At 38.6% G+C, this 26,821-nt stretch overlaps 1 protein-coding gene across 1 annotated transcript; it reads right to left on the bottom strand.

Annotated features, from left to right (window-relative positions):
- Positions 1 to 1,333: 1,333 nt before the first annotated feature.
- kndc1 (kinase non-catalytic C-lobe domain containing 1) lies at positions 1,334 to 26,821 on the bottom strand. Its single transcript, XM_077582460.1, has 31 exons — positions 26,579 to 26,821; positions 24,756 to 24,954; positions 23,943 to 24,001; positions 23,447 to 23,593; positions 22,661 to 22,778; positions 22,447 to 22,571; positions 21,307 to 21,948; positions 19,849 to 19,963; positions 19,618 to 19,689; positions 17,055 to 17,116; positions 16,811 to 16,969; positions 16,355 to 16,432; positions 16,099 to 16,286; positions 15,760 to 15,846; positions 15,203 to 15,230; positions 14,004 to 14,072; positions 13,566 to 13,587; positions 13,002 to 13,354; positions 11,555 to 11,645; positions 11,373 to 11,470; positions 11,134 to 11,306; positions 10,443 to 10,553; positions 10,212 to 10,359; positions 9,291 to 9,428; positions 7,968 to 8,162; positions 7,539 to 7,621; positions 6,755 to 6,914; positions 6,246 to 6,368; positions 6,018 to 6,077; positions 5,364 to 5,521; positions 1,334 to 4,194 (listed from the first exon to the last, which is right to left on the bottom strand). The coding sequence occupies exons 1-31, from the start codon at positions 26,642 to 26,644 to the stop codon at positions 3,966 to 3,968; spliced, it is 4,356 nt and encodes a 1,451-aa protein (XP_077438586.1). The 5' UTR covers positions 26,645 to 26,821; the 3' UTR covers positions 1,334 to 3,965.

Genomic DNA, 26,821 nt, shown 5'->3' with positions numbered 1-26,821 from the left:
AAACAGCCCCTGTGATGGCATCTATGTACAATAACCCATTTACTATACTGTATTTGTTTAATCCAACCAACACGCCACTTTTGCAGCTTGCATGTCTTCAAGGCAGCCATCATCACGTTGTTGTATTGTGACATGTCTGCGATACCCCAGCGCGTCTTGGCGCCAGCAAGTCAACAGCCCGCTTTTGGCGCAGCCCATTCAAACATTACACATCAAAGGTATTACAGTAGCAACACAATTACTGCTGAATGTCGACCCATTCAAATGGAAATGCGGTAGAACAAGCCGCGAGGATGTCGGGATTTGATGCAAAAACCAGCACGAAGGATCAATCCAGTAATTATAAATTGTAAGGGGTCAGTCTGATCGACTATTTCTGAATTAGAAGAGAGATGATTTTCACAAGTGATACAAGTTGTGATGTGTTTAAAAACTCATGCGCACCAGTCAGTGCCTTGAGGTGACACGACACCCACCGTGGATGCAGACAGCCCCCCCACACGAGATCTCTTTGTGTCGCGGTACAAAAACAATGCCACTAAAGCGATCGTTATTTTTATGACAATGCTGATAAGGAGCCGACTCTGGTCTTGTCCGTTATCAATACTCTGTCTCTGAGGAGCAACAGAGTCCCCGCTGGCATTTTTCGGCTATTTATCTCAGAAGCTTTGAAGATGCTCCTTGATTCTGTTAGATAACAATAAAAAAAAAAAGAAGAAGAGCGTCTGTGACGTCGCCTCACGCTGTGCCGATTTCCTAATAGCTGACTGGCAGGCTTCCAACTGTCTGCTGGCCCACAGAGAAAGTTGCCTGATTGTATTTTCATGGTATGCAAGTCTGAATTCGTAGACATGTAACACTGTAGCCTATCTTAAAAAAATATCAAATATCACCTCTTACATTATTGTCAATATTTCATATCTTTTGATGGGACAACTGAAGAAAGAGCACTTTGCTACAAGAAACAGAAAATAAAATGTCCGGTCCCCTCAACAGACATGCGATATTTCAACCATTGTTACGTCACAGGCAAAAAAAAAAAAGAGGATGCCTCTATGTGGAAAATGCTCAAATTGGGTTATTACCCATGGAAATCTATAATAAAATCATTTATGAAAATGTTAAGTGTAGGCCTACTCGCTTTTGACATTATATGAAAGAGACAAACTTAAAATGCAATAGTCAGGAATTCCATGTTAGCATTATGACTTTCACATCTGCATAGCAGTTTACAATAGCCTAAGATGTTTTTAATATTTTAGTTAACCAATGCCCAGCAGCAAAGAAGAATCAGTTTACTACTATAACAACAATAATTAGTTTGTAGCCCATAACTCATCAATGGACTGATTATATTTGGGACACATTAATTTGCTTGGGTCATAGAAAATGTCGTAGGAATTCAGTCAATTAAAAGACTGCTGCAAATGGCCAACTGTACATTTGTTTTAATGGTTATAGTCAACACATGTTCATCATTAGTCAATAATAGTGTATAGCAGGAAATCAGGAAATATAGACTCTTTGAGAAAGTAAAATGCATCCAAACACAATTTTGCTAGACAGCTTGATTTGACACTTAAAAAAAAAAAAAAAATCAGTCCCAAAGCGTTAAAAGACAGCAATATTGTACAACAGCACACAATGCAAGGAGCCACCGCGACTCTCGCTATATACTGGAGCACAACATGATGTACGACGCTGCAGTGTAGCCTGTGGCCGGACAATAACATTTGGCGAGAGAGGCACTAAATGTCATTTGTCTTTTTCAAATCTGTCTTAATCATATTCTCATGACAAGCCACATTCAATCTTCATTGTGTGTTTTGCCACTGAGGCGTGTGTCCAGCGGAGAGAGCAGGCAGTAAAACTACATTCAATATCATAACTCAAGCTGTCATCCACTTCACTCCTGCTCTGTAATAGTCCTTTTTGAAAATTACCAATAGAGTACATTTATTTTTAAACTCCCTATTTTTTTTTCAACCCAATTAAAACAGGCAACATTACGTTTGGAGATGATTAAAGTAAAAATTTAAAAATGCATTGAAAGGTTGTAGATTGACAACATGACATTTTAAAGATGACCAGACTGTTTTTTTTTTTTTTTAAACGATGGCATATTAGGGATACGTGTATGTGTGTGTGTACATTATATATATATATATATATATATATATATATAATATTCCAAGAAAAAAATATATATGAGAAATAAACTCACAGATTTGTGACATTATAAAGTGCCAAATTTGTGAGAGAAAAAAAAATCTGAAATTTATGAGAAATAAACTCACATGTTTGTGAGAAGTAGAAAAACAAACAAAATAGAAACTTGCGAGAAATACACATAGCATAGCTATAGTCTGGACGATTTGTCCACCAGGAGCTATATAACTTGAGGATTCGTTGGTTGTAAATGGCACACTCTTTCTAAAATGAAAAGGCAGGATGGAGACAGACGTCTTAAACTTTACTCGTCACACACGGCAACTACAGCGTCAACACTTCCTGACCCCAGATCAGCTGACTAACACTAACCAATCAGAAGCTACCAGAGTTTTAGGTAAATGCAAGTGAATGACTGAAAACAGCAAATATGCTGTTCACATCAATTTAGCAACTTGTACACAACGCTTCAAAGTGCGAATGCTTAATATGATATGGTTAATTTACATTATGGTGTATTTCTCGCATGTTTCTGAGTTTTTTTTCTTGCAAATCTGCCTTTCTAGTTTTGCAAATATACGAGAATATTTTCTCGTAAATTTGTGAGTTTTTTTCTCTGTATACAACCCACCCTCTAAAAATAAATATATATATTTATACGTGGCCCTAACTCTTGTAACAGTTATCATGACTGCTTTTTAACATGTTCCATATTTGCAATGTGTTCTTAAATTAGTTTTTGTGAAGAGAGCCGGTTTTCACAATTCGGTTGAATTTTAAACAAAAAATATTCTGTGCTGATTTGCAAATGTACAAACCGTACTTTTGAGGTTACATGATACCTTTTATTGGCTTTTTATAAAAAAACATGAACGCTAACCTCAAACCATTTGAAACCGCAACATTCAAGTCTGTGCATTAAAGGACTGTGGCTTTATACAGGCCCTTGGTGGTGTTAGATATTATTAACATTTAAATTCTTTATTTCATATATTAACCATTGTTATACATTATTAACATTTTAATTCTTTATATTAACCATGTCGAAATGTTTTATAGATGTGAGATAGTGTTGAATTCAGTATAATTTGACCTTGAACTAAGCTGGAACATATTGTTTGGTCTAAAAAATTTCTTCTCAGTGTTCTGTGCGAAAACACACATTTGGTCCTTGAGAACAGAATCTGCTTCGAACACACACCCCTGACTCTGTTTGCGCCATCGCTCACGGAAAAGTACCCAGAGAGTATGTTTAGTCTACAAATGAAAGAGAGGCGGTCTGTTTAACTATAAGAAGCCATTTTCCACGCGGAAGAGACACATTCGGCCCTCTGAAATTCCACCTGTTACGTGATGTTCGGAGTCTGTCACGATGTCCAGAGATCTCTGTTTTTTTTTAATAAATCATCTTGTTTTTTCTTACATTAAATCTGTCTTCAATTTTTTGGAACACGCAAAGAGGACAAATAATTTTATTCCTCTTCAGCGGTCATGTAGGCATAATGTTGTAATCTGTTTTGTGTGTCAATTGAGGCCTTCAAAAGCAAAATGAAATCACATACAAAAATGCATGGCATTACATTTCTTTGGCATAATAAGCACCTGTCTCATCATCTGAAGTTTGTGTGTTATAACTAAAGTCTAGCTGGCTGTCTTACCTGATATTATAGAATGCTTGTCTAAGAAAAGTCCAAGAGAACTCTAGCATTCTGCTGCCATGGTAACAGAGAGAATTCATTGCCGTGGTTCAGTTATGGGTCGCCAAATGCGGCCTTGAGACGCGGCCAGGGCAGGACTCACTGGAGGGAGGCCTTAACCTTTCTCAGGGTTTCCTGAACCCTCCTTGCTTGACGCTCAGTAGACTGCTGGGAATCCGCATCATTGGCAGCCGGCTGGAGGTGAAGGGCAGAGTTGCCGAGCTTGGCGATGCGGTGGCCAAGGTAGGCCTGCAAGTCCCGGTCGGGGCTGTAGGTGAAAACCACCTCCTGGAAGGCGTGGATCTGACTCACCACCTTAGCTATGCTCCTTTTCAAGCCCAGAATGGGATGATGAGAGGAAGATGAAATGGGATGAGAAATATAAGAACAGAACATGAAAAATGTTGATTGCATCTCATCTGATTTTTCTCCCCAAGTAGCTTCAGCTATTTTTGCTGTGACCTAATTTGGAGACAACATGAAGGACCCCGGGTTCAGACCAACCAGCTGTAGCTCTGCTTGTCTCTGTGAGATCTTTTGACCCGAGCATCTGGCTCTACCCAGCGGCTGCGAAGCATCTGGAACGCAACCTCTTTTCCAATCAAACCCACCTCCCACGGGCGCCATCTGCTTCAGCAGTGGCACCCCTTAATTCAACAGCTGCATTATTTCTAGCCAACTGCCCCTTGCTGTGACTCAGCATCTGGTCAATCTGAGTGGACTGATGGAGAGAACAGAAAGAAAAAAAAAACAAGTGGGTCGCTGCCATCGATGGATACTTGGTATGCATAAAGTAAGCCATTTTTTGTTACAGGGATTTTACTTTGTACTAAATGTAACTGTGCACACGTGATACTACTTTATAGTGACTTGACAATAATAAGTTATATGTGACCTCACTAGTCTAAACATGACATTCTAATTAATATTACATTTTTGGAATATGAGTTATGAAGCAAAATCCCGCCATTTCTATCCATCTCAGAAGGCGGCCATTTTGCCACTTGCTGTCAACTGAAGATGACATCACAGCTGCTCAGGCAACAACCAATCAGAGTTCACCTGTTTTCTGAAGCCGTGCTGCGGTTGTGGTTGTTACTTGAGACCTGAGCAACATTGATGTCATCTTCAGTCGATACCAAGTAGCAAAATGGTCGCCCAGAGATGGATAAAAACTGCTGAATTAATATTCCATTTACACAATAGTAACTAGAATATCATATTTAGACTAGTGGGGCTGCATAGAATATATTATTATTATTGTCAAAAAAAAAGAAAAGTATTTGGTTGACTTCCCCCTTTAACTTCTGAAGACACAGGAAAAAAATCAGACAAAAAATGGAGTATATCAAGAAATTGCTATCATTTTCCACCACTTTTCTTGCTCAGTGTCATAGATGAGCTGGTTTTGTTCAACCGCAGTGCCATCGTGAACAAGGTATTCAATAGCAATGAATAGAACATCAGCAGTCTTTAACCCTTCAAATGTCATCATACCTAAGCTTGGTCCACTTGAAAGCGCCGCTCGTGACTGCGAAGGCTCCAATTTCCCGCTGTTGAACATGCATGGCCAGGATGTGCGCTGACGGCAGGGTGGGTCTTCTCATCTTGTGCTCTCCCGCAATCAGACACGTGTCATCACTCTTCAGAAACACCTGAGAGAAAGACGTTAATCCTTACATACACATCAGATGCAACAAGAAAACATATATACAGCATAGGGTGAGAATTGCTCGAGGCAAGAGTCAGATGATATAGTAGAATTAAGAAACATTCCCCAACCAATTACTTAGTATTCTGTCAAAATTACTTGACATTTTGGACAAGATGCAGAAGAAATGACTAATCATGATGAGAAATTCAATTTCAATCAAAATCAGTTGAATTAGCTTTATAGCAAAGATTAAAAAATATAATGGCAAATTTTCCAATACTTTTTTCCATTTGAAGGTGTAAAGAGGTTATTAATGCGTCCGATTTTTGGAAGGTACGTTGTAGTGGAAATGGCATCTGTGAGCACATCATGTGAGCAAACCTGCTTGAAGTTGTTTTCCTATTGATTTCTTTGCCCTGAAGCCCCCGCTTTAACAATATGTGGCCAGACTAGCCTTCAGCTCTCTGCAATCCCCGAGTGTACACACACACACCTACCTGCACGGCTTGTAGCTCCTCCAGGATCTCGAGCATCTTGGAAGACAGATGCTTCCAAGCCTGTGAAAGAAAAGGGAAGACACACACACACACACAAAAAAAAAAATCCATTTAGCAGACTGTAAGGTTTAAAGTACCCCCGAGCTGATCAATGTAGGAAAATTAGTCATTTTTACTAGAGATGTTCAGACCTGAACATTCCCAAAAAATGTAGCGGGTCAGCCTTACTGGTAATTGCCTGACAATCCTGTTCTCCAGACCTTCCAGGACCTGCATGGCTGTAGCAAAATTGCGAGATTCATAGCAATGTTTTCCAATCCACAGATACTTGGTCAGCAAGGCAACTTGTTCCTGGATGAGAGGAGAGCATGTAAAAACAGAAACAAATTACTTAAGTCACAGTAGTTTGGGAAGTGAGTCTGAGAGGTCAATACAACACACCAAGCATGACAAATACTGCAATGGTGAATATTTTCACCACCTGAATTGATAAATACTACCATGAGTTTATTCATTTTTTAGCATTAATCCTGTTCAGGGTAGATCTTATGTGTCATAAAGCCTGCCTTTACAGACAATCTGCGTTACTGAGAGGTATTAATTAAACATTGCACTGCACCGACACTTTTGAATATGCATTGTAAACAACATTGTGCCCACAAATTATTATTGTTGCAATTACAACAGGAGAGATAAGTAAGCAGCCACAAATGATTTGCATCGTTTGCGCCTCTCACCTTGACTGAGTTACAGATGATTATTTCACCAGCGATCCATTTCATAACACTGTCAGAGTAAGCGAGCATCTGCTGCAGGTAGGAAGCTGATGGCGTCCCATCATGTGGCAGGCTGCTGCCCTCTACTGGTGGAATTTGAAGGGACCAAGTACTTGACGTGCTGTTGGATGGGGGTGTTAGGCAAAAATATTAACATGTTTATTATTTTAATATAATTTCCCCCCCCCATATTGTGATTATATGTAAATGATAAAGTGGCATGTGAAGTAAGAAAAAAAAAATCTTTGTAGAACAGAGCAAGTTTTGGTTGTGGGTAGTGTTCAACTGCACAACATAATTTATTACTCTACAATCACAATCGTTAATGAAATTATCAGTTCAGTATTTGTTACAATGTACGTAGCTGCAGACTGAATTAATGTATATAAGATATCAGCGTGCCATCGTCAAACATATCTGTATCTGAAGGCACCTCTTACACGAATCATTATTGTTTTGTAATATTCATTATTTGTTTTCCGCTCAGTTTTTATGATGTACAGCACTGTTACAGTGACAGTTTTTTTTTAACGTGCTCTTGAGGTAAAATTTAGTACTATTAATGGTTTGTTGGAGAGAAATATTTAATATATATAGCACTAGTAGCATTTTTGGTGAAATATTGTGGGAATTACTAACTTTACATTCTGACCGACTAACTGAATACTGCTGAAAAGCGATTCATGTTTTGGATTTTACATTACTCTGCAATAAACTATTACTGGAATAAAGCTGGAGAACTTACTTGTTTTTCCTTGAGGGCTTGTCCCTGATGCCTTGTATTCTGGAATTGAGGAAATGAACCGGATGACATCCGTGGAAAATGTCCTGCATTTAAAAAGAGTCTGTATGACATTAATTATATATCCATAGAGAAATGTCTCCCTCTAGCGTTCAAGAAAAACAACTACAATTTCATTAAATATAGCTTGACTTCGCACCTTATGTCTCCTCACACCCATTGTCACACTGGTTAAAGATTCTGGCGTATATTGTTATGGAAGAAAAGAAAAAAAAAACTCTTCCACACACGGCTGTCATAGTAGCAGGAGGGACAACAGCTTTAAGTATCTTGCTCGAGTGCACGCCAGCAGAGCTAGAGGCTTGAACCAGCAATGTTTAAGTTGAGAAGTGCACTGAACTGTGGCTTGGTGGAAACATGGCTTTTTCATACCTGCTGGAGAAGGGTGAGTTGCTGAGCTACATGCTGCGCATTGTAATTTGTCTGGCTGAAGGGGAGTTTCTCATCACTGCTGGCAGGGTCAACCACCAGGGAGACGTAGCAAGGCACAGGCAGAGCTGCAGCTATGGAGAAGTCCTTCTCTTTTGTCATTGGTGCTGAAGGTTCCACCGCTGTTGATATCCTCTCCTTTAGAACACACTTACTTAGTATTACTGAGGTTACCTTCACACTTCAGGCAAATGAAACCCAAATCATATTTTTTTTCTCAAATGTGTTCTGTATCAGATTTTTTTTTTATGTCAGTCTGACTGGCTCATTTCTGATTTTTTTTTAAATCCCACTTGGGTCACTTTCATATGTGGTCCTGATTCGGATACGTATCCGAAGTTTTGCAATGCGACCTCAGTATGAACGGCCAGGTCGCAAATATCCAACCTATACGTCATCAAAAGCCCAATATGTGTGTACACAATTAATGAGAAGAGAAGAAAGTTGCGATTGAATTCTATTAAAATAACAAATTTTTCACATATTGGGAAGAATTTGTGCCTTTGAGCACTGTTAACTTACCTGTGGGTGTGTGATTCCACAGGATTTGTGTGTGAATATTTGTTATTTGAAGGAATATTACTCGTGAAGTCAATGCTAATTACCATTAGCATTTAAATAGGATCCTCCATCCACTTTAGCATTAGCGCTAGGCCTGAGATGTTTTAAAAAATGAAGCATGTTTTGTATTTAAATTGGAGTTGTCAAATTGTTAAATTTTTAAATCAGCTGAATCAAATCTTAGAATTTTTAATATTCTATTATAATATTGTTCAGCACCATGAGTTGCATTTTAACGTATGAAAGGTGCTATATAAATAGAGTTTGATCGATTGATTGATCAATCACTCAATTAAAAAGGCTTTTAATCAACATTTTTTGCCCACCAAATTTGAAGAGAGCCTGTTATATGTTAATTATTTTGACATTTAATGGTATGGGGACGTCTTCAACATTTTTTTATCCACTGCACTCTCATCCTCCTCTTTTTCTCACCAGTTAATTACTTGCATAATTTAAAATCGGGGGGGGGGGGGAAAGACCCCGGTAGTTTGACATGAACAAATATTCTGAATGTCATACGCAAACATTTATTAAACGCATGTACTAATTTATATATACAATGAATGTAATTCAACCATAAAATGGTTTTTGATTCAATGTTCAGGACATTTTGCAGCTTAAAACATCATTTTCCCTCAACAGACAAAAAAATAGTCCCTTTGATAACAGAGATGAAAAGAGGACATTTTTGTTATTACTCACCTTTTTCATATGATCCTCTTTAGACGACTGACCATAAAAAGATCCGATTTGACTTCCTCTCCTTGTGCTCCAAATTGTGCTTGGAGGACTTTGGAGAGCAGCTAGAAGGATCTTCCCTCGACTAGCCACAGGAATTACCTGACAGAAAACCATAACAGATAAAGTGCATTTATTGTCTTCTACTAATTATGGGACTGCTTGCGGATTATCGCCACTCTGCCCACCCAGGGGGGGCGGCCATCTTGGCCAATTAATTAGGTACACCAAGGATTCGCTCCCCTCCGCCCACCCAGGGCGGAGGCCATCTTGGCCAATTGATTAGGTACGCCCAGGATTCTCGCCACTCCGCTCGCCCAGGGCGGCGGCCATCTTGGCCAATTATTTAGGTACTTCAAGGACTCTGTCCCCCTCGCCCACCCGGTTTCGGCGGCCATCTTGGCCAATTGATTAGGTACGCCAAGGACTCTCTCTCCCCCTTGCCCACCTGGGTCGGCGGCCATCTTGGCCATTTTACTACTATTAAAATTATTAAAACTACAAACAATACTTATTATGGGACTGCTGTTGCTTGCGAAGCACGTATCAATATCCACCCAAGAAAAGTGGTTTGACACAGATTGAGAGGTAAAGTACACCAACATTTGGCAAACGGTTCAGCGCATGCTTTCCACCTTGCAAGAGTCAGCAGTCCCATTCAAAATTTCCTCAGGAATTTTTCTAGTTTTATTGATTATGTTTATGTTTGATTAACTGCAATATCGACAACTACTGCGAAATCCTCAGTTCTGCTGAATTAGATATATGTGAGACTAAAAGTAATATTTTTTGATTTTGGACAATTCCTGACGCCTGCGATATACATATTATGCAGTCATATTGATTGGTTGTTCATAGTGTAATGTGTTATGATTGCGTGGTTACCACAGTATGAAGGAAGGTTTCTAAAACAGCCACAATGTTGGACTTTGGCGTGAAGTCAACCATTTTACAATCCATAATCCACATGTTCAACAAGCACAAACTTCGATGAAAGATGTTAGCACTATTTTCAGATCTGTCTGGACCTTCCCTATTATCGAAAACAAAGCAGTGTTAATGTTGTATAAATAAGCAGCATTTGCCATAAATGCTCGTTGTGCATTCATGTTTTACCTCACTGCACTGATGAAAGTGTCCATAATAAACTGCAGTAGCTGCTCAGAAGTGCAGAAAAAGCGATACGTATACAGGAACTGCTGGATATACCCCTCTGAAGCAGCATTTCTGTGTAAAAAGAAAATGCAGTGTGACACAAATATATTGATAACATTACATATATTAAATGTATTATATTTATTCACGTGAAGACACTAATCATGTCAATGAGTTCTCATAATGATTAGGAATCAGGTAAATATCAGAATGCAACATTTTATTTCTATACTTCTGTGTTTACATTTTCAAAGGATCACTTCTGGAAACCTCTTTGAAAATAACAATGCTCCATCACTTTTGAGCTATTTTTTTTTAATTTTTTTTTTTTTAGAACAGGCCCGCATGCTACTCATGTGGTCCATGGGGCCACCAAGTGCCCGCAGGCCCCATGTTGAAGACCCCCTGCTGTAAGGACTTGTTCTTTGGAGACCGCAAGGTCTAAGTTTGAAATCCTGCTTACAAATGAAAAAAGAACATTGAGACTGATTGTTGGAGAAAAAGTGGTAGACTTCTTGAGATCTGGACCCCTTGTGCGAGACCTCTGAGCTACTTTTTAAAGCGCTGACATTCATCTATGCACAATTGGTTCTTTGTGTGGTGTCATGCATTCAGAGTGAAAAGTTAAGTAGAAACATTTTTAAAAAAATACCTTGCGTAAAGGTATGACATGAGACCAAGAGGAGTCCCTGCTTGCAGATTTCTTTTTCCTTTGCAAGTTGCAAAAGTCAAGCAGGAAGTAGCCTCACAGCTTTGGACAGCCAAACAAGCAGACAATGACGGCAGCGCTGCCATGTCTAAACCCCACTGATCCATATTTTGTGTCTAAAAGAAAACAAGGCATCATTTAAATGGCAAGTAAAATATGGAGTAGAAGTACTTTGATAGCACCTCAAGGTAATTCTTGACATTGTCCAAGAATGTCACTTTGGATCTCAGTTCTTCAAGCTGGGCCTTCAGTTTGGACAGCATCCCTTTGTTCTCAAAACCTTTAGGACAGAAACATTGTATTTGTATTTTACAAACTGCACTAAAAGACTAATACGATAATAGCGCATAGACTGGCAACAAACCTTTTTTTCTCTCTTGCTGAATAAGTTTCTGGTAGAAATTTCTCATTTTCTTAAGATTCCTTGTTTCAATGGTCAGTTGCTGCTGCAGCTCCTGTTCAACACAAAAGTCACTAAGTCTCACATCTTTGATTTCACTATTCTATCCAGAAGGCATTTTCACAGTAAATAAACTTTTTTTCCTTCTCTCATTTCTATAGCAACAGAATACAACAGATCCTTTGAAGTAAACTGTTGGAAATTGCAGCCAATTAACTGTTACGGTGAGATGTTGGCTGCTATTTCAAGCTTTCCGATGGAGAAAGTGGGTCACCAAAGTGTGTAAATACAAAGACAATTCATTAGTATTCGTTTGCAAATGATAATAACTTCCTAAGCCATCGGCCAAGTTCTACTTTTTTTAACATTCAGATCCAGTTTGCAGAAAATAAAATGCAAATGATCTTAAATTACCCCATCTGCTCTCATCCTACTTACCCCAAAGCTTGACTGTGTTCCACTTCCAGCAGATAAAATAAAGTGGAATTTTATCTTGTGTGGTGAATATGAATGCATACAAGTTAGTGCGACTAGAATTTTATAACCTATAGCATGTGAATACAGTGGACGCCCGCTATTCACGGGTGACAGGGACCGGCTGGCCCAAGAGTAGCGACATTGACATCCATTGAAATGCATTGGGATAAATAAATAAAATGATTTTTCAATCCAAAAAATCCTTCAAAAATGCTTATAAACCTCTATAATATGCGGTTTTAGAGAAAGGGAAAAAAAAAATAATAAAATGCAAAAAAATATTTTTACATCTTGAAAAATATAGTGAAAAAAACCCCCTGAACAGGAGAATCTACAGGTGTCGAACGGCGAGTATTGGTACTGGGGTTCTGGTCAACCTGCGTCTCGCAAGCTGCATGGAGTTTTTTTAAAGCCCTTTTCACAACAAACTTTAATGGGCGCACTCGCAGTTGCCGTCGTCAACACATTTCGCTGTGTACGTGGTGAGCAGCGGGGAGCACAGATGGAACGCTGCTGGGCGGTGCTGCGCAGCTAAAAAAAAAATATATTTATTCTATTCAAGAGCGGCGGCGCGATGATATCTAAACAATTTTTTGTGTGTGTGTGTGTGTGTGGGGGGGGGGGGGGGTGCTGTGACGTAGTTATTTACTGATATTTTGGCAGACTTATTTATAGGTAATGTCACTCAATTGAGGAAGCCTTAAATAAATACTCTTCTTAAAAAGAGCAAAGACTGGAACAACAATGAAATTAACATACATTTTGTCAAATGACAATTTATTTGTCGTCTAAACTAGTGGAGAAAAGCCTCACTTTTTATTTCCTGGTAGGCTGCTACTTCAGCACTTCCCAATATGGGCACGCTGTTGTTCCAAGTAAAATAAATATCATGTCAAATACAGCCAATAGAACAGAGTTTGAAATATCCACCCACCTGTGTTTTCACATCCAGACATGGCGATCCTCTGTACTGGCCAAGATTCGATGCATACTGGACCACCTCTGGGCTAAAACAGTCCTCTCCAAAGAAAGCCAAGTCCCAGGCCGGCCTGAAGTAAAGGTCTGCTCGATCCGCTCTGGATCCCGTTGAAATGAGCAGATCTGAAACAAGAGAATCGCCGTCCTCCATTTCCTCTGAGCAGTCAGGACTCATCTGTTCATCACAAGTATCAGGCAACCTCTTCTTCCCCTCAGAATGGCAATCGGCTTCAGAAGGGCTTTCATCGCCGGCCCCTGCCAAGTGGTCTCTTCCCTCAGTGAGCCCTGCGTCTGAACCGTCGTCCATGTCTGCTCACAGAGTGTACAGAGATGGGCCAGGGAGGAGAAACAAAGAGAGCTGACTGAATCACATGGGCAGTAGAAAAAAAAAAGGTCGGGTTAATGAAGAGCAACACATTGAGAAATCCATCTGGGGGGGCAGTTGTATTTCAACTGCACAAGGAATCAATTGTGGAACTGATGAGCTTAAAGGAAGTTAAAGCTGAACTCCTTTTCTCACTATCTTCTTTTTCCGTCTTTTTCTAATCAACCATGTTACACACTGTTATTAGACACAAGAACACACACAGATGCAAATGTGTGTGTTTTTAGTGTCCTTAACATTCTTATTTTGTATTTTGCTACCATGCCAAAAAAAAAAAAAACGGAATCTTTCAAACAACACCCAAACAGACTCACTTCATGTGACAGTCAGCAACAGAGAAACATGTTTTGAAAACCACAACCCCACAAACAGCTTTGATCTCAATAGTAGCTTCCAATTCTACCAATTCCTTGAGTTCTCATCTCATTTAGGGAGTTTTTCTGATGTTTGCAAATGTTTTATTTTGACTCAACACAAAGAGAATACGCCTGCATTTATGGAGGGCTATAGATATCTAAAAAAAAAGGGTATATAGTATGGTATATAGTCTTGGGAGTAGGAATGTATGAGTACCAATACCAGCTTTAGGGACGATACTGTGCCATGTTTCAAGGTATCGGTATTTGCGTTGGCGTCCGATACCTATTATGGCCAATTTACGATCAGAAACGAGAAATTAGAAATGAGAAGAATAGAAAAATACCATTAGTTCGATGCAATTTTAAGGGAAAATGCTATATTGGGATACAGTATATTGGTCTTTCTTTAAAATTATTTGTCATTGGTTTTTGGGGGGAATTTTTTATGCATCAAAAGCACTAGTAGTATTGGTACATGGTATCGGTGACTACTCAAGAGTTAAGTACTCATATTGAAAAAAAAAAGTGGTATCGAACAGCCCTAAATTCTGATGATTTTGTCATTTTAATATTGAGCAAAAATTATTTGATTATCAAAACAATAATCAATTTCTCTGATAATCATTTTTTGATAAATCGATTAATTGTTGCACTTCTGATTTCCACAACTCAACAACGTTTCCCGGTTTAGGTTTGAGACACCTTTTGTGGCAAAACAGTTGTTATCACATGAGTGATGGATGCTGCAATTTTCACAGCCTTTGGCGAAGGCATTTCATTTGTGTCAGTGCACTCAAATTTATGGATTGAAAAAAAATAAGCCAGCATTTAAACAACTGCTACCATATGTAGAATTCAGTAGGGAATCTTTACAAGTAGCTTGACTGTATTGATTGCATATGAAAACAAAGCACATAAAAGGACTCAACGTATAGGTTTTAACACTTAAATGCACTTGTTTGCAGTGTTAAAAATGAAGTGCTACTCGACGACTAGATTATGAAGCGCCACCTTTTTCCCTTTATGCTCACATGATGAGATTCACACAATTGAACCAACAATATTGCATTAAAAGCCCCCCCCCCAACAACCAGTAATAAGCATCCAAAAATGTATCCTTGTCAACAACCCCGCTACCTAACAAGAGTGTTGATCCCAACAGGAAAGATGGGATGTGACACTACAGCAGCTGATTAAAGATTCGATCAAAATGAAAACAAATGCAGTGAAAGACATCTGCAAGAACAGACTTGACCGTCGGTTCAGTCCTCTTTTGATTTCTCAGTGCATATAAATGAAAAGAGACAAGAAAACAATTGTTTGTTTTCATTCATGTTTCCATTCACACGCCTAAGTCCTTCCCCCTCAAGAGATTTACACATCATTAAACAGCGGAGAGTAGGTTCAACATACCACCTCAATGTGGTTCGACAATGAACAGCTTTCAGTCAAACAAAAACGTGTTACCACGGGCAACTTCATCCACAAATGCTGCTTTCATTATGCCTACTTTATGCTTAATTGTGATCTATGTGCAATACAGTCAGATATAAGTGTGCAGATGACATTTTCAGCTAGGATAGTGTACGTAGTAATATGTTGCTGTCATGAAACTAATAATAATGATTTTTTTTAAAAAATCTAAATCAAATCTACTGTGGATAATCCAATCATCTATTGGTAAATTGATCTTTAACCCCTAGGCAATATTGTGACCATTTTTTGGCTTTTTGTTGGTTCTGACCAAGCCATTTCAAAATAAAATACTCCCCATGGGTTAAGGGAGACATTCTTCTTAACTGGTGATAATACTGAATTACTACATTACTATGCGAAAGTCAGGGGAAAACGGGAAGTGCGCATGTGCAAGAAAGCAACTGCACATAATATGTGGCCTGAATGACAAATGTAAAAAAAAAAGTTTGCCTTCGGAAAAAACAACAACACAATAACTATAAAAATCTGCTTACTCATTAATGTGTTGGCTCTCTTCCACTTCATTGGTCAGTATGATGGGGGTAAATAGTGTGATTGTGGAACTGAAGGTCTCTGGGTTGCTTAAGCAGATAAAAGAAAGCAAAAGTTAGTCGGCTCTCAATGGCCATTACAACACAAACTGTAGACAGTTCATGTCCATTCATTCATTTTCTACTGCCCAGCTGACTTTGCAAAAATGCCTTTGCCAATTGGTGAATTAAAAACAATACAAATGAAAACTATATAAATTCTGAAGAAAATTGAAATTGTATCGGTCTATTATTATGACTTACATGAAGAATAAATCACATATGACCAATTAATGCAGAAGTTAGGGGTTGAATACTTGACTCAAACCCACTGTCAGCATGTTTACCATGTTATAGTTCAAGGTCAACAACACTGACAGCTTTGAAAAGAAAATATTCCCACCACTGCTCATATGAGGAGTATTTTTACTTGATCCTTGGTTTGTGTCATCTGCATTCAAAGCTTCGCCATCATTGGGTCTCGAGACTGGCTGGAAAAAGAGTAACATTGCCTGAAAACACGTGACGCAAATGATGAACATGATGAACTGGAGTTTACCGCATGAACCCGGCCGATGAGCTGCTTCCACACATTCTCAGCGTTTGTCCCTTGATGTGTTAAATAGTCACAGCAGCTCTGGAATGAATGCATATTAAAATCATGTTTATGGAGCAGGAAATTAAAACAAAAAGATTTAAAAAAAAATAAAATAAAAATGAATGACACTGGTAGGAAAACAGGAGTATATTGGAAGTAAAACAGCCAATAAATTCCAAATCCAACATTCATATTTAGTTAATAATATACATTTTAATTGTATTGGTTCTTTTGTAATGTTTTACATTTTCTTTCCTTTTTTTAATTTTTTTTTTTGATTTTTCTTCAATAGCTCCAACAATGTATGGAACCTGTTTTAAAAACCTCTTCAAATCACATCAATAGTTTTATAGCAACTCTATTGTGGAGGGAACGGCAAAATCAGAAGCATGCTTATGTAAACGTCTAAATAAAAACCTGTTTGGCCATGGCAATGGAAGGTCTCTCCATTGGTGTGCTGTTGGCCATTTCAAGCAGAAGTCGCTTCAGTTTGCGAGGCATTACAAGCTTCTGACTGGGCAACAAAGTGAACTTTGCTGTTGTCCACAAGATCGCAGCAACTCCATAAACACAAGCCTGGACAGCAGCAAAACATTTACATTGGCAATTGGAAGACTTTTTTTTCTTTTCCAATAAAAAGCATTAATTTAGTGTTACATACCTTCTCGGTTACAATTCCATGTTTTTGATATTCGGGGGAAAGATAAAATTTATCCTGAGATGCTGCAAATAACAGAGTTCAGATGTGAAGAAAAAGGTGAAACAGTGGACGGGTGGTTAGCTTATGCGCCTCGCAGTATACTGCTCATCCAAGCAGTAGTTGACGTTAAGAGAAGAACGGGATATATCCAGGGATTGGCCACCAGCGAATCACAGGACACTTATAGACAGACAACCATTCACACCTATGGGCAACACGGTATTGAAATTTACCAAGCATGCATGTTTTTTTGGGGGATCGTGACCCAAAGCACCTGGAGAAAACCAATGCAAGCACAGAAATAACATGACCTCCACACAGAAAGGTTTAGCTGAGAGAGAAGAAGAAAAAGAAAGAATTCTAGGGTGGCCAGATTTTGATGTCCAAAAAAAGAGGCCTTGAGATAACTAAATGATACTCAAAGTAAGTTTTAGCTTATGCCTCCTCTTTGTATGGGTAGAAAATCAAACAAATAACGAAGTCTTACTTGAAAAATGTATAATTAATGACAAAATGGTCTAAGCCTAACCTTTTTCGCTCTTGGGATCGTCTTATTATTATTATTATTTTTTTAATGGGGGTGGGGGAATCAAACCCGCATCACAACCATGTTTCTACCAGTGAGCTACCCCTCTGGGCCAACAACGCAGTTTAGGACCTTATTTGAACGGTCAGGAAGTGAGGTAGGTAAGCTGACCTCCTTTTTATTTAAAAAATATCTCCTTTTTTTTGTATAACAATAATAATAACACACAAACACAAAACCCACCTTTTCCCCCCTTCTTCACCCCCTTGCTATTAATTAAATGAAAACCGGACATTTTCAAGAATTCATAAAAAAAAGCCTGGATGCAAAAAAGTGGACATGTCAAGGCAAAATAATAATAATTAAAAAAATAATAATAATTTTTTGGTCATCCTAAATTAATCTAGTGGAACCTGTGGGTGAGGTCGTAGATGGTTAAACAGATAAGACTACAGTCAGGCGCTTTGAGCAGGAAAGGGTAACAAACGGAATTTTCTTTGTGCGGCAATTAGAGAGACTAGAAGGTTTCCGGGAGAACTACTGTGTAACTCGTCGTGTTTGGCATGGTTTGGAAAAAGCGTTTACCAATGTTTAAGGTAATTCAAAAGATATTCTCCGTGTCCTCTTTCTTTCTTTGCAAATATCCCGTTTAGCAATATGGAGACCCACGGCTAATAAATCAAAGCGGCCACTGTATGTACATATTTGTTTTAATGGCTAAATTTAGCTTTTGTGGCTTTTAATCAGGTGCGCTTCGTAGTCAAGAAATTACTATATTATGTTAGACGTATCAATCGACAAATATTGTGTGTGTATTGTGCATGCTAGTAGCCTATCTAATGTAGTGTTTACAAACGGCAACAAACAAATCACCAGACTCCTCATAATATATGCATGTGAGAAAGCTAGTTTCGTCTCATTTAATGTTTTCATGTAACAGGAGCGCAACCTTTCACACAACCTTATCAGAGTAATGCAAATAACCTGTAAAGTCTTGATTTGAGTGTGCACAGGGTTAATTAACATTCAAAAAGGTTGCAAATATAGTTTAAGTAAACATGAGAATGCCATAGTCAGCTTCAATTTAAACATTCAACATAATTATTCGACAACAAATCAGTGCCTAGTGGCTAATAACTTTGCTTAACCACTAGCCGCAGTGGCTGGTGTGCCAAAAAGTTAATATAGTATTAGTACTGTATGTATAAAATGCCTGTCAATTTTTTCCCACCACATCTATTTTTTTAAAATACAACATAGCAGTTGAAAGCTCTTTAATATTTAAAGTACGGCGGTAGAGAAGAAAACTAAAAACATCATTCAAGCCATTCATCCTGGTTTTTTTTTGATCGCTTTGCCATGTCCAAACGATATATTATGGTTTGTTTACTTGTAGTGCTATTGGAGCTAATAACCACCAAGAAACATGGTGAACATGTCTATACATGCTGTACTTAAAAAAAAAAATAAAAAAAAATCTTAATGCATATGAGTGTCTGAGAATACTGCCAAACAGGGGAGAGGACTAGAGTTAGGGTAAACCCACTACTAAACAGATGCCACTATCTTTTTAAACTGAGAGTACAAGTTTCAGGCATATTGCTAGCGAGCCAAAGCACAGACAAGGCTTGTTTGGTTGCGATGGTTGACCCACAGGACCAGCAAGTCTATAAGCTATTCATTTATTCTCAACAGTCTATTATGATTGTCTTTCCCTGACACTAAAACAAATAGTTTTAGTAGTGGGGGGATAGCACAAAAGCATGCATAATCCACACCCACACAATTGTTTCTTCTTTCTTCACCAAAAGTACCGACGGGTACGACTTAAAAAAACTGCTATGATAGTTTTGGAATCTGTATGTTATGCAATGGTGGCATGGGGAGTTGTTTTGCTCACAAATAAAACGCGAGTCCTCCCGGCAGAGGTGCCAGTTGTTTCTCTCTGTCGCTTTTTTTTTTTTCTACAGCAATTAGGAAAACAAAAAGTGATCTTACCAAAGTTTTTAGGTGTCAAGAAAAGCATCTCTCCCTGGCAGCTAATGTACACGGTGTCCAGGGATAAGAAAGCTTAAAAGAAAAGAAGGAATGATGGCTGCATAAAACAATTTTGCCATATTTAATAATAATTCTTCCAACATCCATTTCATTGAGGAAAATACAGGACACAATTTGCATATTCGTATAAGAGCAGTTCATAAAAACATATGTATACATTTGGATGATTACCTGGAAAGTCAATATAGGACTGCAGGGACGACAGGCAGGTGAAGCAGAGAGCCCAGAGCTCATTCACTGTCAGCCTCAGTCCATAATGAGCAAGTAACTCTCTTAGTGGGATCCACTGAAGGAAAAAAAAACAAAAACATTTTACATGAAAGAAATGCAAATGTTTTATTAAAAAAAAAAAAAAAAAAAGCAAATCATGTATCTGTTTTGTTTTTTACCAGTTTTGGCTCTTAAACCACATGAAAGAAACTATTGCAGGCATTTAAAAAAATTTTTTTATAAAAATTGCTGACTTCATTTGTAGCTAACATATACAGTATATCCTATCCTCTTGATACGGTAAAGCAATCGTTTTTGCTACAGTTACAATTATGAGATTTCTCATGACATTCATACTGGCCAAATCGAATTTTTCACAACTACAGACGCTCCCCTACTTACGAACATTCGAGTTACGAACAACGGTACATACGAACATGTCTGCGCGCATGTCAAAAAATGTTCGGAAAGAGATGCTGTAAGTTAGATTTTTTATTGCGCACCTTTTTCCGAGTACTGTAGTGCTTCTTTCCGCCGCTAATAGCGACGCTTGGCGCTGTGAGAGCTCACCCAGCATTGGAGGCTCAGCAACGTGTCGAGGAGGAGGAAGAAGAAGAAACGCCTGTCGCTCATAGATAAAGCCGTCGCACTCTTCGAGCAGCAAGACCCAAATATTGAACGTTGCACAACGGTTGCAAATCAATTGAATGATGCCATACAGTGCTACCACATCATTTATGATGAAAAAAGAAGAAAACTGTGCAATCGTAGTTAGATCGCTTCTTTCGGCCAGTTTCTAGTAAATCCTCCAAGGAAGATACTCATCAACCCTCATCTTCTTCTCCGCGACCCTCAACTTCTTCCTACATTGAAGTTACGGAGGAGGAAGTAACTTTTAAAGCCCATTCCAGCGACGACGAAGAACCTCTCATGATATAAAATCCTCCTCTTCCTCCTCCTCCATCAAATCCTTAAGCATCGAGTACATCTTCCAAAAGTAAGTTAAACTTCACTTTATTTATCTTATTACGTACATGTACATACTGTGTGTGTCTCTCGCTCTCTCTCTCTAACATACGTAGTACAGTACTGTACGTATTCTCTTTAAACATAAATTATAATACAAAATATAGCACTGAAGCAACTTACGAACAAATTCACCTTACGAACGATCGCTCGGAACGTAACTCGTTCGTAAGTTGGGGAGAGTCTGTATACTTATGTATTATTGAAGGTTGTGAGATGTTTAATATAACAATGAAATTAGATGGTTGAACATACATATACTCAAGAAATATTTGTGTTTGTAGACGGAGTCAACCTGGAGTTAGTTACAAACAGCACATTAATACTCATAAGCATGAATCCAAGGAAAAATGTGAGATGCAAACAAAAGACATCCATGATTAATTTACTAACCTCATCTTGAGTTTCTTCATTGAGGAAAAGCATGCTTTTGGTCATGTAGTTCTTTGGCATGTAGCGCTTGTGGTGATTTGATATTTGAGCCCCAAAGTTGTCACATTCCACGCCCGTTGGGTTGCAAGAGGCAGATGTGCAGGACGGGACTACGTTCTGACTCGCTTCCTTAACTGTATTGTCATGACAGTCTTGAAAATTGGTTTCTTTGTAGCATGAAGATTTGACAGCGTCTTCATTGTTTCTTCTTGATATTTGAACGTCAGCAACTGAGCTCACACAATCTTCTGCACTACTACGTGGGTACGACTCACAGGATCTTCCTCGTGAGAGTCTTTTGGATCTGTTGCTCCACGCAGACTTGGAACACAAATGTTCATCTGCTCCGATCTCGGACAGGTCTGATACGGGTACGCTGATATTTCCATGTGGTGGAGTGGGACAAGGCGGGTTATTGGAGTCGGGGACGGAGCAGGAGCGATTCAGCGCCCCCTTCATCCTGTTGAATCTCTGCTGTGCTCTCATCCTCACTGGGGAGCTATTGTGAGAACGGCAGTCCAGCTCATCCGCTGAGCCTCTGCAGCATCTGTCTGCATTATCTGCATCCTCAGCCCAGAGGGAGGAGTCCCAACCAACACATACCTGTAAAAGTTCAGGTGCTTTAACATGAAACAGAACATTTCAATTAAAAGTCAAACATGACACTAAAATGTGGATACAAAGAATATTTCTTGTGAAAAGACTAAATAAGTGTTTGACATTGTATCACCTAATAATATAAAATTAGTTATTAGTCACTTAGAACAGGAAAATACAAAGATATTTAATCAACTGCCACAAAAGATTGTGAATGTTGGGGAACAATCTAAGAAAGAGCACATTTGCATAAACCAGGAATCTAGGATTATTTTTCATTTTCTAAAACGTGAACTGGGCTTATTCAAAATGTCCTCTAATTCTCACTGACAGTTTCATTTAGAAATATGTGAAAGGCTGACATCATAGTTTCGCTTTGAGAAACGTTAAATAGAACTAACAAATATTTTTTTTTAATTTAAAAACTGGTTTGAATGATGCATCCAGACGTTTCATAGTAGCTCTAGTCTTGGATTGACTATATCAACAATTCTAATAACCAACCTGTTGTCTGGATAGACCATTTGCTTTCATAGTAGTGTTGACAGAGAGATCTTTACTAATATCATAGGAACTCAGTCTTTTGGATTTTGAATGTTGCCAAATGGCCTCGCAGCTCTCTTGTCCATCTGTGGAATGATATGGAGAGGAATGGGTCAAGTCAGAAATCACGACAGAGATCAAATGTTGACATAGTGAGCAGAGATGATGGAATGACCTTGGAAATTTGATATTGATTCAATGGAGAGCACACGCCGTCCAACAGAAGACAATTTACGGCACACAGCTGCAGATGAGGTGTGGGGCAGTCGTGCTTGAGCCTGATGGAGGATGTCCTGGCGGTTTGCCATAAAAGGTTTAACATAAAAAAAAAAATCCCCTTTTCAGTACCCCAGCCTTCTTTGATTAACTGTAATATTTAACTCATTCACTGCCACTGACAGCTATAGACGTCAAAAATTCATTTGAACTATTTCTATTAGTTTAGTTTTTTCCATTTTTGTTAACAAGAGTATGAAAACCTAGATTTTTTGTTGTTCATTTAGAACAGATACAAAATGTGTGATTAATCGTGAGTTAACTAGTGAAGTCATGTGAATAATTACGATTACAAATTTTAATCGCTTGATGCCCCAAATTTTGTAAAAATCTTTTTTTTTTAATAATCTTTTTTTTTTTTTAAAGAAAAGATTATTAAAAATTAGGGGCGTCGGGCGAGTACTATTTTTTAATCATTATTAATCGCATGACTTCACTAGTTAACTCACAATTTATCACAAATTTTATATCTGTTCTAACACAATATAAAAAAAAAGCACTAGGTTTTCACTCTTGTTAACAAAAGTGGGAAAAAAGGTTAAACTAATAGTAATAGTTAGAATGATTTTTTGACGTCTATAGCCGTCAATGGCAGTGAATGAGTTAATATATAATAATATATCATAAAAAACTCTAAATATATATTTATAAAAACAATTCCCCTGGTTAAGAGATCTGTGATTACCTGTATGAGCGGTCTGTCCTCTGGTTTCTTCTCCTGCATTTTCTCCAACAGCTTTTGAGTTTCTTCACTTAGCTCAGCCTCCAGTTCTGGTTCGATCACAAAATTCAGTGCAGCGGACAGAGTTGAGCCCAAAGAAAAAACATGGCCCTGCATCCCAGCACAAAGAATAATTTATAGTACAGGCATTCTATGAACACTTTCATTTATAAATTTACTGTATGTCTGTAATCTGGTGTATTACTTTAAAGACGTCAGAGAAAGTTTTTGAAAATAAACATTTTGTTTTATACATCAGTGCTACAGTATACCGCTATTGTGTTTTAAATTAAATAAATAAATGCCTATTTCAAATGAATGACTAGATTTTATGAGGCTGGGGGTGTGATTCAGGACTCAAAATGTTAAAACAAAACAAAAGAAAAAACAGGAAGAGACAGAATTGTGTCACTTGGGCCATGCTGCGTATACCCAGCATCAGTTATTCAATATCTCTCACCTCAAATGTGCTGCCTGTGTTATCAAACTCAGGAGGCACAAATAAGCCCTCAGGATCATCTGGAGGACAGAAACGCACAAAACAATCATGACAGTAAATTATATTATAATCTCAGAATGCACTGCAGTGTACTAAATTTGGTGAAAGAGGGATAATACTACTATCAAATTTACAAATTAAAATAAATCCAATTTGTATTTTTTACAGCGCTTTTCCTACATGGATAAAAATCGACTCTGCCCGCCAGCCGTCCACAGAAACACTGTCGGACACGCAAACACAGGTTAGAATGAAACCCTAATGTCCAAAAACCCTGAGACCTTTTTTCCACATCTATCCGTTTTCTATAATGCTTGCCCTCATGAATCATCAATGAAAATGAAATGAAAAAGTACAGCAAGTTTTTGCTAAAATCAAAACCTTGGTTAAATAAATTCACTGGGTGATTTGGCTTTTTTTTTATTATTATTATTACACTTTCAAAAGAAGTGAAAAGAGAAGCCTAACCAATCTAGAAGCCTAACCAACTCAACCGTTTGTTACTGCGAAGGGGTCTTAACAAAAGAAAAACATACATGTTGCAAGATAAGAATAAACATTGGTTATCGGCAGGATTTTTTTCATCACCATACACCTTAAGCATTTGTCATTACAGTTATGGCTGTTTTTTTTTTTGGTTCACTTTGGACAGGAGTTAATTTATTCTTACCCTTGTATGATTAATAATGCAGTACAGTACTTAATTTGGCATGATAAATAAGAAGCAGCACCCCCTTTCGCAGTATTGATGGCATTTCCTTGCTGTAAACTTACCGCTGAGCTGTTCCATAAAGCAAACGTTCCCGTGTGCGTTGAAGGCCAGTGTGTCGGGGGTGATGCACAAGGTGTGGAAGAGGTGGGAGGGTCGAAGGCTCTGCAGCGCCAGAACGCATTCTCCACACACTGCCCAAACATCCTCCTCAGACAGGCAGCTGTCTCGCAAAGTCAAGATGTCTGCCAGAGACACATTCTCCTAGAGACATACATACTGCAGTTAGAATATCTATAGTTACATATATAACATTATTCAAAATTCACAATAAACTGTGCACATGTTTGACTGTGTTGGTTTATGTATGTATTATCTTGTGATTGGCTGGTGACCAGTCCAATGTGCTCCAAGTACAGCAAGATGACTAAGAAGGTCCCGGATCACCAGTGACCCCAATACCAACAGCGGTACAGAGAATGAATGGATCCAAACATTACATTAATCCAATGCTTCTTGAACACAGTATAATATGACTAGCAGAAAATATTGGATTATATTCAATAGCAAGGCCATTTGGCACAATATTCACCACATCCTCCACATGCACACCACACCATGAAGTGATTCTACACACCCACACAGTAAAGTGAGTCATCTGTGAGCAAATGCCCACAAATGCACTCAGTGTGTTCAATATAGAATCAACCATGCTAATGTTTTTTTTTTTTTTTTAATATATATACAAAGTATGCTATTTGCAATTTTTAACTGCTTATGTGTAGTGAGAGGATGGAAGCATCACCACAATTCCTTGTCACATCCTTCCACTGCTCTAACTCTTTAATCCTCCCATAATGTTATTCCATATATGATCATCTCAAATGCATGTTCGGCTGTCACTGGACAGGCTCCATTCGAAATGACATTTCAAGTCATGAAGAGAAGCACAATTCTGTTTTACGTTCACAACACTGTATTCGTGTGATCTTAGGGATGATCACAGTTAGGGCACAAAAGTGCTACTTTAAACTGCAGCAGCAACTCTATAAATAGACAATTTCCCTTGAGAACAATACAATGGAAAAAGAGAAGTCCTATGCACTGGCCTACATAAGTTTCGCTACGAGTCGAGGATCCTTGGGAGTGTGGTCATGGTCTTCTGTGTGAGCTGGGACTGACAGTGAAAGATACTGCAGAACTCACAGATGGTGTGCGATTTTGCTGTGCTATTGTGTTGGTGTGAGTTTTTGTGGACGGTGGGATTTATCTTTGGCAACGGGGCTTGAAACAATCAGTGCAGTCATACCACCAAATTCAGCGGTTCACCTGCAATTCTGTTAGATCACAGCTCAGCTAAAATTTTATTCACCAAATGTCTAAACTATTGTCTATACTTGCACTTACATTTACATTCGAACCAATTTGAAATTGTGAGACTTCACTTCACCTAACACGTTTTTTTTAATTTATTATTATTTAGGTACATAAATTACTGCATACATCTAACGATCTAGCACACCACAGTATTAAAACGTAAATCTGGTGCAGTTAGGGACACAAACAAAAAAAGGTTGAGGTTTACGTTTGAAGCAATGCTCAAGCTCACCTGGGTGAGTTGTCGACACGTCAAACATTGAAACCACATAAATTATTAATAACAATAATTATACGTGATCAGACAAAAAGCGAACTCGGTGTTGTCGTTAACTCACCCCTGAGATGACCGCGGTATAAACAGCAACCCTGCGTTAGGGCTTATAATTAATGTCATGCTAATATAAATTAATTGCCACACAGAGACTGCCGACTCTGAACCACCTGTAAACTATCCATTTTGTATGACACTATATGCCTCTCAGTCCTCGTTGAAGTTACGATGACGTACCTCGTCTTCGAGCACAGGAGGCAGATGGTCCATTTCATAGTATGCGTCTCTCCACGAAGTCTCCATTGCAACAACTTAGTTCAGCCGAGTGAGGGTATTCCTGCAACAGACAACGGCGACCGCAGTCATGCCTGAGCCCCCCACCCTCCAGAGAGCAGCACCCACTTCCGCCCGGCTTCGGTGCAGCAGCTACGGTCGATGGTAGCCGCTCAGGTCCAAAACCAACCCGCAGAGACGCGGAAG

The sequence above is a fragment of the Vanacampus margaritifer genome, chromosome 12 (genome assembly GCF_051991255.1).
Source record: "Vanacampus margaritifer isolate UIUO_Vmar chromosome 12, RoL_Vmar_1.0, whole genome shotgun sequence".
Taxonomy (NCBI): Eukaryota; Metazoa; Chordata; class Actinopteri; order Syngnathiformes; family Syngnathidae; genus Vanacampus; species Vanacampus margaritifer.
This window is presented reverse-complemented; position numbering and strand designations above follow the sequence as displayed.